Below are 18,417 nucleotides of genomic sequence, written 5' to 3' on the forward strand. Positions count from 1 at the left end.
TGTGTCCTTCACTCATTCAAACTACGTCAAGAACCTACTGATACAACGAAGGCACGCGAAGTTGAACGTCAAGGGAAACTACGAACTGAAAACTAATGGGAACTTCAGTCGACCCCACGCTTGCTTCGCATACTACTCAGGGTTCCCCTACGGGAAGATGGTGTAATTTTATCCCTGTTTCAGCTGCACGTTAGATTCAAGTGATGCGATAAGACGAAACTAGATGCCTCATTACAATCGGACACTCATCTTTTTTACCGGTGCCTTAGTTCGGCGGCCGCAAATTTCATAAGCAAGGTTCTGTGACGTCATTGAAAAGTTACTGGAAAGTGGCTTCTGAGTCGCCACTGCTTTACATGTTGTCGTTTTCAATTTCTCCACTATTTGTTTGAAGTTTGCGATGAAAGTGTTCTCATTGTTTTCAAGACAATAAGTCTGAAGAAGCAAATTGGTATTTCGCCTTCATGACCCCTTCATCTTCGTCGCTGTTCATGGAGGTAGTTGGCACAAAAGTGAGCGTCTCCCGGAATGTGGAGCCCGCTGACCCCGAGTTTCCTTTACGACGGGTGGACGGGGATACACTCTTATCCTTACCTCGGTTCTTCGCGGCAGTGAAGGTACGTTCATTTGATCAAGATTACGATGTGCTAGTAAAACACACGCACAGAGGGAACATATCGGTACATAACACATCTTTCGTAGCTCCAACCTTATCCTGCCTCGTCGGAAAACGATTTGATGGAAACTACCACGGCTTCCTGAAATATAAGCATACCACTTTTGTCCTGCACGCATACATTTTTATAAAAACCGAACCCCCTTTGTTAAGAGAACGATGGTTAAAAGGCGAAGTTTTTGGCCCCTGCAGCCTGAATGAAAGTTCAAAATACAAACTGTTAGGACCATGTCGGAATGGCGTAATTCGATAGGCGTCCACTTCATAAGGCGAGGAACTTTGATTCCTCGCCTTTGATTAGGTTTGATTCCGACCACAGGAAACGTTTTCTTCTTGAGGCCCTTGATGTGTCTCTGTGGAAACCTATTGTGCAAAGTTGGCTTTCCTGCAGAACGTTTTGGTGTAACATCGCCGCTAAAAGTTATTCCAGTTGCTCACCAGTTGCTCAACACACCCAAACTTCGTAGCACCATTTATGCAGGTGACATTACCCTAGGGTTCCCCGGGGCAGTGATAGCCAGATAGCAAACCCCTTACCAACCGGGATACACCACGTCCTCACACACATTACCCCCTTGGACTAACGTGCTCAGCCACCAAATCGGCCCTACTCATCGTGACCTCCTAAAACCCGCCCTTCCCCCAACCCCCAATACGAATATTTCGAATGGCATCCCCATCCCTGACTCATAAGCTCAGGCTGAGAATTTTGGGTCTTACTATTACACATAACAAATATACGCTTCCCGCACTCAACCACATAAAGAGATACACAGCCCAAACTACCCATCCCGTCAAACGCGTAGCCAACCACCATCACGGCTTAACGGAGTTGGACAGACTACGTTTAGTACACAGCATTGTGATCAGCCGCATACTCTACGGCCTCCTTTACGTGTATATCCCCAACACTAAAACAAACGCACGCCCGCCCTGGATGTCATGCTCCGCAAAGCATATCGCGCGACCCATCTCCTCCGTCCCTTGGACCCTACCCCCATTGCTTAATGTCACTAGGCATCCATAACACCATGTCTGAACTTCTCGAGGCCAGCCATACGGCCCAGCTCACCGGACTCTTCACCACAGCGACGGGCCATTACATACTCCAAAACATAAGGCATACATCCCTTACGACATCCACAAGCTGCCACTCCCTTCTTCGGAACATCGGAGCGCTCATCCGCATCAAACCGCTTCCCCGTCACATGCACCCCATATTCCATGCCAACCGCCGAGCAGCTGGTGGGAGTCACCAGGGCCCTTGAGTGGGTCACGTGACCTACAAAAAACCGAGATGTGGGCCTCTACTTGGCCACCCTGGTAGCATCATTGCGAATTTTTGCGTGTCTGTTTTCGATCCCTGCGAACGAAAACAGACACGCAAAGACAGGCTTCTGAGAATAAGTAACGGAGACCACGCAGGGAAATAGAAACAGCAGAAAACGTTCTGAGAAAGAGCAATGGACCGTAGGACGTTGTGGACGTGCCTTTGTCGCCGCGAGGTCTCCGAGCTGAATTCCACATAGCTACGGACCACGGCGCAATATGTGTCACGGGCAGGGAAGACCGGAAATGTTGGCCACGGCGGAAGAGGCTGAGCACCTAGAAATACCGCTCGTAGTTACCTTTGTCGAAAGGAAGAGCCTTTGTTAGAGCTACCGCAGCGGCCCGATAGGGGCAACATGAAAGTACAGTCAAAATGTATCATGTTGATTACTGGTAAACCAAGTTATCATGAGCCAAGGTATGTTCGAATCGGTTTTTCAAACACTGTGCACACAGTGCTCACTAAAGCTAGGATAATGGATAATTGGATTCAGCTTTTTGCTTGCGCTGAAGTGCATGCGCAGACGACTCAGCCTGCGCGCTATTTATGGCGAGGGTGAGCGTCCAAGCCCTTGCGAAGCAGCCATAAAACGCTCGCACCGCAGCGGTGAGGCTGCGAGCGAGCACAGCTGCGACACCTCTCCGCAGCAGATCACGTGACCTGACGTCACACCTACCACATCTGCGCTCAGACTGCTCAAGGTTATTGCGACGCGATGAATGACCTTGCGTGACAGCGTTGTAGAGCTTTCGTTCTAAAATTGAAGAGCAGGTTAGAATTAGTTTGAACGTGGCTTTCGCATACACGTTCTGGGAAAGTTCGAAGGAACCGCCGTTAATTATCCTCCGAGTTTTTATCTTTTTGCGCTGTGTTGTTTTGACAGAGACCATTGGCGGATCACCTCTGTGATGCTTATGTCGAAGCTAGCGTTACTTAGCGGAAGCGCCAAGCCTTGCGATGTCACAATCAACGCCACACTCAGTGGACGTCAAATTGCGGGTATCATTTTACGACATTGGAGCTGAGAGCGTAACTTTAGCCTACCGTCAGGATGGCGTCTACACCCGCATTCGCGTCGTCGGGCGCCAAACGATCGCAGGTTTGAGTGGATGCCGGATGACCGCGCTGTTCACATCAAGTTGGCACATGCCCACATTCGCAATGCAATGCACAGGAAACATTTTCCTTGAACGCACTTGGCTACTCGCTTAATTGCTAATTCTGCTTTAGCGGGCTAAAAGGAGTCATGGAGGCTTCAATACGCGACTCCAACACGAGTTTCAACGTAGACCTACACGACAAAATCGCAAGGTTTACGTTTGGTCACCCGGAGTGTTAAAGGTTTGGTGGCTTGGTGGTTTTTTTAAAGTGTGATTGTCTCTCATTTCGGAGTCCGTGAGTGCAGTTTTCATTAAGGCTGAAATTAACCAAGGTTTTGTTTCAACTCAAATAATTTATTTTTCTTCATTTTCCACAGTCGGTAATTCTCTGGACAATTTCTAGCGCTTAGCAAGACGCTGAACTTTCGACCTACCTAGTGAACCAGTGCTCCTGCCATAATAACCCAGCCTAACCATTCGCAAAAACCCAAAAGCGAACGCACGAAGGCTCGAAGAACATTGTCGTTAATGAAAACTCCAATGAAGCAATCAGCAATGTTGAATTAGAGAATGACGCTTCCGCATTTACATAGCCTAAGTGCTTAAGTGTCGTCGGACATTCTCACAATTTTGAGATTTTTGGTTTACTCAGACAAATAGCGTTGCTTTTTATATTCCAATATTTTATAGTTTTCTTATTGAAGTTTCATTTTGTGTTAATTGATATTTTCTCGTGGATGAAAAGAAAGGAAGTCTTCAAAATGGCCGTACCGGCCAAGCACCCGTGTCCTTTCATATACCCAGTTTTAATTCCTGGTTTCTACGGCGAAGTTGTTGACTACTAGCCCCCGTTTGCGTTCCCCGCATGGATTGTCACGGAGTGCAGTTGAAAAAATTCCACCGCACCGAAATCGTAATAGGGAGAGAAGAGGCGAGAATGTTCAATAGCACAAGGTGTTCCGTAGCATGCGATTAAACTCAAAAGGTGGCCCTTCACCACCGATGAAGGGAGCGTAACAGGAAGCAGCGAAATTCACCATCGTCGTACACTCTCCCTTTACGCGGCTGCAAGAATCAGCAGCGGCACAACGAGTAGGAGACCGATCGAAGCAATTCGAAAGTGATCAAGCGCATTGCAAAGCACATAGTCTCAAGCGGCAGGATTACAAAGGCCTACAAAAACTCTATGCGGGAGAAATGAGTCTTAGGCGTTCAACTGGGCATGCTTAGGTGTCCTCCGGCTTCTTGAAATGAAACCGGCACAGCTTCTTTGGGTATTGCGCCACCGCACAGAGGTTAGGCCCCTGAATTTCTTGTACTAAACTCGAATAACTTTGTTTGATTCAACAGCGGTTGAGCAGCAGTAAACCACAATCGTATGGCACAAATTTTTAAACTAAATTTGTCGCATTGAGCCATGACCTCAAGGAATACCTGGCGGCTGTGCCGTAGGGGCCAAAAAGAGCGGTTGTCAATATTGAGGCGCAAGCTCAAGATTTCCAGGTGGTGGAAACTAATCCGGAGCCCTCCACTACAGCGCGCCTCATAGGCTGCATGTAGCTTCGGTACGTTAAACCTCGTAATCTGTAAGTGGATATGTGTCGTAAGTACGCCTTGTTTGGTTCTGTGCAGGTCGTCTTGAGTGCCGCCTGGACAACAGCTTTTGGAGCAGGTATTTATTTTTTAAACACATGACATCTTAATTTTTTTATTTTGTTACAAAGCATGAACCAATCACAAAAAGCTTCAAGCAGCTTTACGCGGTGGATGGCCGAGTGATGGGCGCACATTTGAACAGAAAAGTAAAGTTGCACATACTCGCACGTAGTTATTCATTTCCATTCGTGGAACCTAATCCAGCATACACATCAGAAACGCAAGGAGGAATACAATTGAACTCGCAATTGAACACGAAATTGAACACAATTGAAGTCTCAATTGAACACAACTGAACATGAAAATAAAAATATATGATCTATGTGCCTATTCCTGATAGCAAAAAGAAACAAAAGGATCGTCTCTCTGCAACTTCGTCTTGTACAGTTGTAACATGAGTTGCGGAACAAAAGAAATCAAATATGTGAGCGTATCAAATAAACAAATTATGAAAAGGTTTTTTTTTTGGAGGGGGGGGGGGGGCAAAAGAGCATTATGAATGTTTTACGCTTCAAATTTGTTGGGCAGTTGTGGAATACCATAAGATAGTGATTGCATATCATAATTATTGCGTGGTGTCGGAACAAACCATGTCTCGGTAAAGCGCATATCATGCAAACCCGTCTTCTTCTTTATCTCAGACAACCCTAATCAGTCCTAAGCAGTCCTCCATGCGGATTGCACACACTCGCCACGCCCCATGCTTTCCCACAATGCATCTCGTTATCCCCCTGGAGGCCTTCGTGTTTGGAGACAAATGTCCATTATTTTCTGCTGCTATTCTTTACTTTGATAATTGAGTATCTAATACTGAGGGTTACTTGCGAATTCCTTTCGCGCGTGTGCTACGCGAAGCGTTCAAGCAATGATTGAACGGAAAGCGCAATAAAGCTTTATATGCTAATTTAATGTAGGGTCTATTATCACGGCAACCGTGAAAATTACCATCAGAAATTTCTCACGGCAGAAGCCTCTCAGTGGCTATCACGCTACGCGGAGATTCTATGGGATAAATATTCCCAAAAAATCCGTGCTTGTAGCTTCCCCTATATTGCTGTGGTATAATAAGAAAGCTCAGGTTCGAGTCCGGAATTTCGGGGTTCTTTTTTTTAGTTTTCAATATTTCGGTCATCGTAATTTGTTAATGTTTTTTTTTAATCTGGTTTTTACTATATCAAGAGCTCGACGCACAGGACTTCTAGAATGGGTTGAGTGGAGGTTGTGTTCTGTGTCGTTCGGCCGGGTTAGATTAGATTGTTGCAGTTGGGCTGGATTGGGGTAAGTTATGATGCGTTCGTTTAGGTTACGTTAGTTTCGGTGAGGTTATGATTTGTTAGGTTACGTTGGGACGTAATATTATTCACCGAATTTTAGCCTAAACAGCTTTTATGGAAACTGCCGTGGGAATTCCCCGGAGGTAATTCTCACGGCTGCCATGAGATTAAACGCAGCCCTATGATTTGTTAGGTTACGTTGGGACGTAATATTATCCACTGAATTTTAGGCCAAACAGCTTTTATAGATACTGCCGTGAGAATTTCCCGGAGGTAATTCTCACGGCTGCCGTCAGATTAAACGCAGCCCTAATTTAAACAACCGCTTCGAAAAGCAAGTGGTAAATTCAATATCGACAGTATGAACAGTTTTTTTAAGGCAATTGGTAGAGTATAAACCCGCTGAAAAGTTGATTCTCAAGAGTTGTACGATAGACAGCTAAAGATCACATGATCAGCGGTCCTAAAACCTAACTGCAGTCGCTGACGTGGCGCGTACAATGAGCAGCCTATTAATGCACTAGAGAGTAGCAGGCTGCAACGTCTCCCTTCTAATCGTATGCATATTCGCCTGTTGCCGATATAAGTGCCTCAGCACCAGATTTGCTGCCTTCCCTGCCTCTTTGTTTTAAAGTGAGACTGAAAGCGTACGAAACCTTGGGCGAGGAATACGTGACGACCTCTAAAGTTATGAAAGCTAGTGAGTGACTGGAGGTAAACTATCCTAACCTTATACCGACATCCGGCCCTGTTACACGTGACAGCGCGAGCAGGAGTAACTATCTCTTTCTAGGTTTTGCCGTTTGCTTCCCCGAAAGCCACGAAGATGTTTCTTAAGCTTGCGAATTGTATCTTTAGGGATGAGGGAAATTTCTATACCTGGCATTAGCGCGATTTGGGACATAGTTGTCTCGGAATTGCATAGTTCAGTAACAAGCGATACTATACGTTTTATTTCCTTGGCCGCAACCAACACGCTGCTTAGGAAGCAGTTTAAAAGCAAACGAGTCCCGATAATATTGAAAAGTAAACGGCTATCCACCAGTGATATTGTATAGATGGCCGACTGCCGAGCCGTCAGTACACAAAATGGTGCCCGTTCAACAGCTATTCCGTTATTGAGGATATTTACCAAAAATTATTCCGGTTTTATTTACATCAACATTTCTACGAGAATCGACTTTAGGTGAAGGAGGCCTTTTCCGCAAGCTGTCAACATGGTATCGTTAACCTAAATTTGTGTAGTTAAAATACTACTATGTCGGTTTTTCCACCGTAGTGAACAATCGGTAATACCACATGAATGGTTCGGCAATAGCCGGCCCTCAATAATTAAAAACGACAGCTATTTGTAATGTTATATTGATAGTCTTCCGATTGGCCACTGTCGATAGTACTATGGACTGTTTTATCAGAATCGAAAACAGAAAAGTTGGTCGACAAGAGATAGTGCCAATCTATCTATCTATCTATCTATCTATCTATCTATCTATCTATCTATCTATCTATCTATCTATCTATCTATCTATCTATCTATCTATCTATCTATCTATCTATCTATCTATCTATCTATCTATCTATCTATCTATCTATCTATCTATCTATCTATCTATCTATCTATCTATCTATCTAACTATCTATCTATCTATCTATCTATCTACCTGCCTGTCTATCTGCCTGTCTATCTGCCTTTCTGTCTTTCTGCCTGTCTGTCCGTCTGTCTGCGTGTCTGTATCTGGCCGTCCGTGAGATAAAGAAGACTGTATCTGTCTCTCTGTCTGACCGTCCGGCCCTGTCCATCCATCCATCCACCTATATATCTCTCGGCCGATCTGTCTCTCTGTTATCTATTTATCTGACTGTATCTATCTATCTATCTATCTATCTATCTATCTATCTATCTATCTATCTATCTATCTATCTATCTATCTATCTATCTATCTATCTATCTATTATCTATCTATCTATCTATCTATCTATCTATCTATCTATCTATCTATCTATCTATCTATCTATCTATCTATCCATCCATCCATCCATCCATCCATCCATCCATCCATCCATCTATCTATCTATCTATCTATCTATCTATCTATCTATCTATCTATCTATCTATCTATCTATCTATCTATGTATGTATCTTATCTATCTATCTATCTATCTATCTATCTATCTATCTATCTATCTATCTATCTATCTATCTATCTATCTATCTAACTATCTATCTATCTATCTATCTGTCTATCTACCTGCCTGTCTATCTGCCTGTCTATCTGCCTGTCTATCTGCCTTTCTGTCTTTCTGCCTGTCTGTCCGTCTGTCTGCGTGTCTGTATCTGGCCGTCCGTGAGATAAAGAAGACTGTATCTGTCTCTCTGTCTGACCGTCCGGCCCTGTCCATCCATCCATCCACCTATATATCTCTCGGCCGATCTGTCTCTCTGTTATCTATTTATCTGACTGTATCTATCTATCTATCTGTCTATCTATCTATCTATCTATCTATCTATCTATCTATCTATCTATCTATCTATCTATCTATCTATCTATCTATCTATCTATCTATCTATCTATCTATCTATCTATGTATGTATCTTATCTATCTATCTATCTATCTATCTATCTATCTATCTATCTATCTATCTATCTATCTATCTATCTATCTATCTATCTATCTATCTATCTACCCAACCACCCACCCACCCACCTACAGGGTGCCGCACCAGTAAACTTTATCACGTTAGTCGAATAATGTTTTGTGGTTTATATGGCATGCTTTTTAGGTTCGGGGATTGTGGTTTTGTGACTTAGGCTGTAAGAATCTCCGCAGCACCACGGCAGCTTCGTCGTACTTCGACATATGTATTTGCTGTACTAACCCAAACGACGGGTGCTTATCCTCTTAGAGCAGGCAGTGCCGCCCGCTGTACGTCTTGAAATTGTCCGTTCTTGTTTAAACACTCCCTTGTGGTTGTCGTTTTTCTTGCCTTGCAGCATTGTTCTATGGCTATCCCTTCTACGGCGGCTTTGGCTACGGCGGCTTGGGCTATGGCCTCGGCCTAGGTTACGGCGGTTTCGGCTACGGTGGTTTAGGCTTTGGTGGCTTGGGCTACGGTATGCTTGACTACGACTATTACGGCATGGGTGAGTGCTAACGGCGCGAACGCTGTTGAAGCATAATAGGTGTCGTATGAACCTTTCCTTCATCTGCTAATAACTATACAATTCACAACTAACTAGTTAACTATAATGTAAATAATAGTAAGGTAATGATGATGATGATGATGGTGATGCAATAATTCATTTAAGAGAGGCCGAACGCCTCATGTTGGTGAAGAGTACGAGGAGGAGAGGAAATGGAAAAAACTAATGTTCGCAGGCGGCATGGGACCATGGCTAATAAAAACCACATTGATTGACTGTGGGGGTTAAACACGCCGACGCAACGCAGGCGAAGGCGCGCCGTAGTGGAGGGCTCCGGATTAATTTTGACCACCTGGGGATCTTTAAGCGCGCCGAAATCTAGTACACACGGACGTTTTTGCTTTTCGCCTACATCAGAAAAGCTACCGCGCGGCCGGAAACCGAACGCGCGACCTCGTGCTCAGCAGCACAACGCCTCAGTCACTGAGCCACCGCGGCGGGTAAAAAAAAAACCACATAGCTATTCTCTAAATAGCTTACTATTACCCTGAAGAGGCTATTTATAGAAAGCAATTTTAAAATGAATCGGTGCTGTTTGCTGCCGATTCTGAAAGTGCGATACATCATCGAATAAATTATATTGTGTGTTAAGTTGCATCACGACAGCGACAGTGATTCAGACATAATGTGAACGTTTAATTGCGCTCGTTGCGATCAGCAAGATTTCCATGAAAAAAAATGGCTCAGGGTTCACCCTTCTAAACTTAGTTACCAACACCAAAAGTAGATTATGCACACGGTGTTTCGTGGAAGTCTGCCTTTGATTGAGATTTCTAAGCCTACCGTATAGCTGTATTTACTAGATGACTGGATTCATCCTTTCGCTTATACTGAGCTGAGCACGCCAGCTCAGCCCAGCTGGCGCGCCATCGATGGCAAGACAGGGTATCAAGCGCCGATGAAGCAGCCCAGTAAGCCCCTTCTAAGTTATATGGTTCACTACGTCTGAAGCGCAGGCACAAAGGGCCTAGCCATCGCTTAGCGTTCAAATGCTGGGGAAGCAGGCGTTTCACCCTCGCTTGCTTTCTGGTATCGCAGCGGCGAGGCTCCGAGCGAGCGGAGAAATTAGAAAGTAAGGCGCTCCTTGCGCGCAGGCCGCTGAACGAGGCGATGAATGACCTTGAAAGTTGTAGCGCAGTAAAGCTATCGCTCTAAAAACTATAATCGTTGGCTGCACGTGTAGAACTCAACAGCCACTTGAAGTACAAACTTGGTCAAGATTCCGGAAGGAAAGCCTTTCAACACCCAATAGTAAGAACGGAGCTGTTCTTGGAAGAGGCTTTCATGGAGCGAAGCATGGCAACTCGGGTGCAGCGGTGTGGAGAGGGCTAAACTGAGAGAGGAGGAAAGCAAGCGCGAAACACGCATGCATGAAGTTAAAATTTTTCACCGAGACGTTTATATAGCTACAGCATTTCAAAACTACTAAATGCGGTGGCACTGTTTATACTTAAACACCCTGTTAAGCAAAAAGAAAACATTAAACACATTTGCGGCAAGCCATCACCCCAGAAGGGATAATTGCATTGTTTTCTTAATTAAAACTACATGGTCGCGTAATTTTTGCGATTCCAAATAAAAAACCGTCTGATAAATGTTTTGACGTTAAAATACAAAAAAACGCTCGCGGCACCGCCTCGTCGCCGTGAACACAGTTTAAAAATAGCGGAAGGTTCCACTAGATGGTGCTGGCAACGGGGCACGGAAAAACTGAATTCGCGCGAACGGGAAGCGATGTGCTGGCTTTGAGATTTGCTACGAAGCTTATTCTTGCGCTTAGGGAGCGCCAGACAGCTTCGCTGCTTACATTAGCGTTCGCGACGTCAAGTCCATGAAGCAGGGTTAATTCTTGTTTTGTGTTTTAAGAGCCACGTGTTTCATTCGTTTTTTTCTCCTGGATTCTATGGTTTCTCTCGTAGGCCTTGGATTCGGCGGATTATACGGCTTAGGCATGTACGGGTGGGGAAAGTAAGACCGGTTCCGAGGCGGACGTCAGTGGAACGGCAAATGACACTTCACAGGCATCGTACAACGGACGGGTGGACCACGACGCTCAGGAACGGGACATTGCCAGGGATGCCCTGCCAAGAAAAAAAAAAGGCTTCTTCTGCCAGTTCTCGTGTGCGTGGTCTCAGTTTTACTTGAAGCGAACGCCATGTAAACGAAAAGCTCCGTTGTCTGCCACAAACGACGTTGGGCTCGCTAAGGCGGAATAACCATTGGTTAGTTAGAGAATCTACGTAAGGCTCTGTGACACTGGAAGTTGATGTCATGAAAGTGTGAGATTGGAGCGTGGTGCGCGAAATATATATATTGTATTGTGTACTTCGAGTAGTTCACAAAAAAGACGCAAGAAAGCACTACCACAACTGAACCTCATTAATCGAAGACTGTCCTTTATAAGCACCTCAAAAGGGACAAAATCCCAACAAAAACATGAAAACAACTTGTTCGCACGCGCTAAATTGTACGCTCACTCACCTAAATTCAACACATGAGTCGTCAATGCCAAGGAATTCAATGCGCCCTGGCTTATAAAACTTTCCTGCTTACAAAGGAGCGTCTCAGAATAACTAACTTCAGTTTTAAGAGTGCCCTAGAATACCGTTACTCTGTAGCCCCTCGTATTCTTGCCGTCAATTCTGAGAAGCAACGGAATGCTACTAGTAAATCCCATTACGTCACTCAATCATATTCTAGATAGTGATACCAGTTCCAGAGTGTCATTATGACGACAAAACATCATGTCTACCTGAATTTGATGTTTGGGATACTAAGAAGGAAAAGTTTGTAGAGTCTGAACGTGCACTGAGAGGTGTCCCACGGGACCGAAAAAGCAGCTGACGATTACTGTACTTCCTAATGCGAACTTCGTGCGCAGCGCCGACTGCAGTCTTCTCAGTCACGGTGCATAGCTGCTGCGTGTCAGGAAGCGATCGCGGGATCAGCGAACGCACGGTGGCGAGAGCTACTCTGCCGTTATATCGCAGCGCGTCGCCGCCGCCGGGCATGCTGTTGCAAATCGTGTTTGAACCTCCCGCGCAAATGTCCCGGGGTTCGGATGAACCACGAATGGACGAGGAGCGTATGACGAAAGTGTGAGGGAGAGGAAGTGAGTCATACTGAGTCGTGGCGACGCGCTGGGAGATGACGCCATAGCAACGCGGGCCGCCGTCCCCCTCATACTTTCGGGAGACGCTTCTCTTTTGTTTTCTTGCTGCCTTGGGTGTATCGTTCGCTCGCTCGGTTACGCGGACATCACCTTCGCCGCCGCCAAACCGCTGTACCGGGTGCCAAAGTGATGTGCACTAAAAAGGTTAGTTGGCCGCGCAGAGTGCCTGAGCGATGCTGGGAGAGCACACCAGCGTGTGGACGTTTCATCGGGTAGGTATACAGGATGGACGTATCGAACGACCCTGAGGGTTAGTAAACCTGTAGAGTTAGGAAAAAGCTTACTTATACGAAACAAGAAATACCGTAAAAAGCCTGCGGGTAAACAGACAGAGTTGAACATCAGAAAGAACAAAAAATACACACAGACACATACCTCCACTACGCTAACGCAACAACAGAGACAAGACAACAAAAATGCGTTAGGTCATGCTTCTATATGTACGTAACTATTTACATTTACTGCTTTAACTATACTTATTCTTGTAAGAGGACGAGAGGAAAACAAAACTCGGCATTTAACACAACTACAAAGCGAAAGACAGAACCGATCAACTGAAAAGTTGGGAGCGTCCGAATTTGGCCTGTCGGAAAGCCTGGCACCACAGGTGGGCAACCTCACAAGGTTTAATGTTAGGGGGTCAGCGTTAGCCACTGATGAACCTTAACTCTGCCCTATAATATCAAGTAGAGTTGGGGTAACGTTATGACCGGCGGAATGAGTTACATCAGATCTGACTCCACCTCAGCCTTGCGAGTTTTAGTGGGAGTGAGGTTGAGCTAGCGTGAATTCTAGAATTATTGACGGCAGAGCTCTTTAAGACTGAGCTTGGTCCTGTGGCGTTAGCGAAAAAATGCCAAGAGAAAACTGCGCCACCTGTACAGGGCGCACCCCCGCAGATAATATTATAACACTATATTCGCCCCTGTTCAAGTGTGCGCACAAGGAACATTTACGTATACGCCCCCCTTACTAGGTGATAGTCTTTCTTGGGCTACTAATCATCATCATCATCATCATCGGCCTGTGTACTCCCACTGCAGCGCAAAGGCCTCTTCCATCGATCTTCAATTATCCTGGTCCTGTGCTAACTGCGACCAATTTATCCCCGCGAACTTCTTCATCTCATCTGCCCATCTAACTTTGTAGTGCCCCTGCCACGCTTGCCATCTCTGGGGATCTACTCTCTTACCCTTAACGACCAATGGTTGTTTTGCCTTCGCATTACAAGCCCTGTCCAAGCCCAGTTCTTCTGATTAATTTCTACCAATATGTCCTTAACACGGGTTTGTTCCCTAACCCACTCCGCTATTTTCTTGTCCCTTAATGTTACACCTATCAGCTTCCGCTCCATTCTCGCTCAGTCATCCTCAATTTAAGTTGAACCCTCTTAGTGAGGCTCCACGTTTCTGCCCCGTCGGTGAGTACCAGTAAGATGCAGCTGTTATACACTTTCCTCTTCGGCGACAATGGTAGGCTGCCATTCAATATCTGAGAATTCCTGCTGAATGCACTCCATTCCATTCTTATCCTTCTAATTATCTCTGCCTCATGGTTGGGATACAGGGTGACTACTTGGCCCAAGTAGATATATTCGCTTACCGCTTCCACTGCCTCGCCACCTATCTCAAACCGCTGTTCTCTCCCGAGGTTATTGATCATTACTTTAGTTTTCTGCATATTAATTTTCAGGGCGACGGTTCTACTCTGTTTGTCCAGTGCGGAAAGCATGCTTAGCAATTCGTCCCCCGAGTTACTTAGCAAGGCAACGTCATCAGCAAATCTGAGGTTACTGAGGTATTCTCTATTAACCCTTACTCCCACCTGTTCCCAATCCAACGTCCTGAATACTTCCTGTAAACATGCTGTGAATTACATTGGAGAGATTGTGTCTCCTTGTCTGACGCCCTTCTTTATAGGTATTTTACTGCTCTCCTTATGGAGGACGATGGTAGCTGTGGACACATTGTAGATATCCTCTAGTACTCTTTCGTAATGCTCGTCTACCCCCTGGTTCCGCAATGCCTTCATTACTGCTGAGGTTTCGAACGAGTCAAATGCTTTCTCATAATCTATGAAGGCTATATATAGGGGTTCAGTATACTAAGCGCACTTCTCTATCCCCTGATTTATCGTGTGAATATGATCTTGTGAATATGAATATAACCACGTGAAAATACGGCATTTTCACGTGGTTTTCCCTTTGGAGCCGTCTTGGACATTAAGTGGCATGTGCGCCGCTGCATCGCGGTCATTCTCTTCGTTTTTTAAATTTTTTTTATTACGTTATTATTGAAGAGGGCACATGGGCAAAAGTTTTCGTCACTCGTCCGCGCCCACAGCGACTTGGAATGACATAGAACAAAACAGCCCGTGTGGACAGGGGTGGTGTCGGTGAGGTTGGCTGCGATGGCGCTGCGTACGGTGTTGTGCCAGAGCGCCCGGCCCAAATGTGTTGCACGGGGCGACGCGCCAACAGCGGGGCCGATTCACGCCTCGTCCAAAACAGACCAAACCACCCGCGGCCGACAGGCCCAAACATGCACCGCCGCAGAGTTGCCTGGCCCTTTTGCGTCGCGGCGGCTCGGCCGAATCATGCATCGGGTGAACGACCGGCAACCGACATGCGGCTGCTTGCTCGGAGGCGGCTTCGCTGAGACGGCGATGGCGTCGCCCTCCCTTTCCCCATCGTGGCGGCTCGGCTGACGCAACCTCTCCGCCTCTATTCGTCGGATTTCAAACTTCGGCCAGCTAGAGTCCTGATTGGAGCCATTCAAACTTCTCGGGCCCGAGCTCAAAGTATCCCCAGTGCCTTTTCTTTCCTTTTCCTCTCCCGCCAACCACAAACAACAATAACATTCTTCGGCGGCACTTTTCGGAGACACCGAGTGGAGAGGTGCTCTCGCGTTTGTGCGAGCCATGTAAAGCTGTTGTTACCGTTGTAGATACCGTACATAAATGTTGCTTCGACTTTTCGTCGGCTCGAGAACTTCATCGCTCTGCTCTGCGCCGCGTCGATAGGTAGGACGGAACAAGGCGACGCCGCTACACCGGTGACTGCGCTCGGATGGCCAGTCGCAACAACGGGCCTTTGGTGGCTCGGCCGATGTGGCAAGGTCGTGGCGGCGGTGGCTGGTGCACGGTTCGCGTTTCTCGGTTTGTTTTGCACGGCTCGAAGATTTTTCTGCCAAACTGGCTGCGACAAAAACCCCCTTGCGGGATTACAAAACGAGAACAGTCCTTGCCGACCATCGACTCAAAAGACCAAAAGCGGAATATGCAACACAAAACCGGCATTTTTAGGCACTAAAAAGCCCACATATGCCAATAAAGTTCAAATAGGCACTTACAAGCCCAATAAACTATCGCTTAAAATGCTTCCCTTCCCTTTCTTTCATGCTAATATGTTAAATAGGCTTGATTAGGACTCAAGGGGAAAATAGGCATGTTTCCTAAAATTCCGGTCTCCACTCATTAGTCAAGGTCGAACTCAATCAGCGCAGTAATGAATACAACAATCAGTATTTTTTCTATTGGTATCTTGAATTTGATCATGTGACCCACCAACTTACTAGAAGGAGCATGGACAAATGCAATGCGTTAGGTTCTTTACAATAGAAAGGCTTGTACTGTCCTCTTGTTTTGCTGCTACGCAAAAATCTATTTTCTATGTTATTGCTGAACGTTAAAACAAAACACGGGAGGTTATTTTTATTCTCCGTTATTGCTTAGTTGTAAGCACTCCAAACTATTATTTAATCCACTAGAAAACATTTTTAAATCGCACGTCGTACGAAACTGAGCCTGTTGCAAATTCAAGAGGGTTTTATTCCGTCGAGGTTAGGTGATTTTTTTTTCCTAATTTACGGGGCTGCAGTCGCTATTTGCGAGCTGTTACGTAACTTCACGTCACTTTTCTGCACGCTGAAGTTGCCAATGTGTGACGTATACGTGCCCGCTAACTGTTCCTATTACGTCCCGTCTTCTCAGCAAATGACAGAGTGGGCATGACCTACAAGCCATATTCCTGTTGAATAGGTAACGCAGGCGTACGTTCCGGTCTAGTTTCGTCTAGTTTTTCAATGCCGGACAAGATTTATGCGCTTCCAGTTCAGTGAAATAAGGCAAACTTTAAAACTGGTGCCAGTGGTGTAGTAAACACAGCCATTTGTGAGCCTGAAGTACGTGACCAAAACAAAATGCCAATCAGACAAAGCTTGTGGTGAATTCGCGAATTCATGTAGAATTCAGGAATTCGAAAATAGGGCCCCCACACTAGTAATGAGCCCAGTGTACCGTATGTTCTTGTCCCCTTATTTGAGTTTATATCCCCAAAGATGTTTAGGGCGATCAGCAAAATAAAGTAGAGCGAGGACTTCCGCGGTGAACGCTTTTATCCCTTTTTTATTCAATACCGACCCCAGAAATTTCCCTATGCATTGCATAAGAACAACCGACTTTGCTGTAAGTGCTCTAGCAACCATTAGGATGACAGAACCATGGAGGAAAGAAAAGGTTAGGAGAGGCCCTGACGTCACATTTGTGAAGCCAAGTCCCGCCATGACTTGAGCCCACGGAGCCCAGCACTCTATCCCATCATCCTTTGCTGTCTCCGGTTTGATTTGACTATTATGGCGTCGCCCTGCCCTCCCGCTTCGAAGCGAAAACAGCTTCGTCGCTAATTCCTCGGCGCGATGTCATCTTCTAAGCTGTTGATTTCGCCTTCAATTTGCCCATTCTAACCCTCACCCAAAGTTTCAATCGAAAAACGGCCTTTGTTTTTGAGATAGGAGGACGATTTTTCAGCTCTTAAGCCTGGCAAAGTAGCGCTTGTCGTCGTCATAGCAACAGGCTCGCGGGATGGCGAACGCAGACGCCTCCGACGGCAGAGTTTTCGAACTGGCCTAATCTAAAAACGTTTGTCGTAGCGACTGCGCTGGTTTGCAAGCGTAGCGAGGCAGCCACATACCAAGCGCCTTAAAAATTTGTCCGTTCTATTCGCCAAAATTTGGCCGCCGCAGTTGTAAACAAGTAAGCAACATTGTCTATGGGCTCAAGAAAAATCACGTGACTTCCTCCACACTTTTTGCAATGCATTTGGGATGCCAGGGGCCTCTCCTGAGTATTCTTTCCTCCATGGACAGAACACACGTTTGGTTCGCATTTGTTTTAGCCCGCTGCGAAAGACGTTTCCCTCAACGTGACGTCAACTCGTTTTTTTTATGACCCGCCGCGGTGGCTCAGTGGCTAAGGGGTTGCGCTGCTAAACACGAGGTCGCGGGTTCGATTCCCGGCCGCGGCAGCCGCTTTCCTGATGGAGGCGAAAAGCAAAAACGCCCGTGTGTGCGAGATTTCGGCGCACGTTAAAGATCCCCACGTGGTCAAAATTAATTCGGAGCCCTCTACTACGGCGCGCCTCATCACCTGCGCTGCATCGGCGGGTTAAAACCCTACAATCAATCGTTTTTATGCACGCGCGCTTCTGCCACGAGGCCTCTGCGCCCGCTCGAACATGCTTCGCGCCGCTGCCGTGACGGCGCTATGAGTGCGCAGGCGCGCCCCGCCGGCTTCGTCCATCACGACGACGAATCCAGCGGGTCTGCGGCTCCCGTGTTTGCGCCCTAAACGAGAGACAGCATTTAGCAGACATCTCTCGGCAACATAAGGAATGACAAAACACTGCAACGAGTGAATGACACGCTGTTTAATCGGGGAGATTTGGTTTCATCGACGGCGTCTTCTTGGGCCACCGCTGCAACCGAAGAAGGTCACGGTCCAGTTATAAGAAAATAGCTCAGTCCTAGCCTGCGACATGCAGCAACATCCTCGGCAGAACCAATCACGATGCCAGCAGGCGCACGAGGAGGCGCGTACTCGTCCGTATTCACTCCCGTCGAAGGCGCCGGTAAGAGCATTAAACTTTGTTTCTCCCAGCGCACCCGGCTATTCTCAGCCCTCGGTCCCCACCCACCCGGCCGCAACGCAAAGAGCGTCCACGTCACCACC

At 46.4% G+C, this 18,417-nt stretch overlaps 1 protein-coding gene across 1 annotated transcript in view; it reads left to right on the top strand.

Moving 5' to 3' along the window:
• Positions 1 to 11,404, top strand: part of LOC144161937 (uncharacterized) — a 92,068-nt gene extending 80,664 nt beyond the window's left edge. Inside the window, exons 6-8 of the mRNA XM_077692494.1 lie at positions 4,739 to 4,778; positions 9,030 to 9,179; positions 11,159 to 11,404. Of these exons, the coding sequence (XP_077548620.1) occupies positions 4,739 to 4,778; positions 9,030 to 9,179; positions 11,159 to 11,211 (243 nt within the window). The 3' untranslated portion in view covers positions 11,212 to 11,404. The remainder of the gene's footprint in view (positions 1 to 4,738; positions 4,779 to 9,029; positions 9,180 to 11,158) is intronic.
• Positions 11,405 to 18,417: the final 7,013 nt, after the last annotated feature.

Source organism: Haemaphysalis longicornis, unplaced genomic scaffold, assembly GCF_048455015.1.
Source record: "Haemaphysalis longicornis isolate Haplotype H1 unplaced genomic scaffold, Haemaphysalis longicornis Haplotype H1 scaffold_12, whole genome shotgun sequence".
Taxonomy (NCBI): Eukaryota; Metazoa; Arthropoda; class Arachnida; order Ixodida; family Ixodidae; genus Haemaphysalis; species Haemaphysalis longicornis.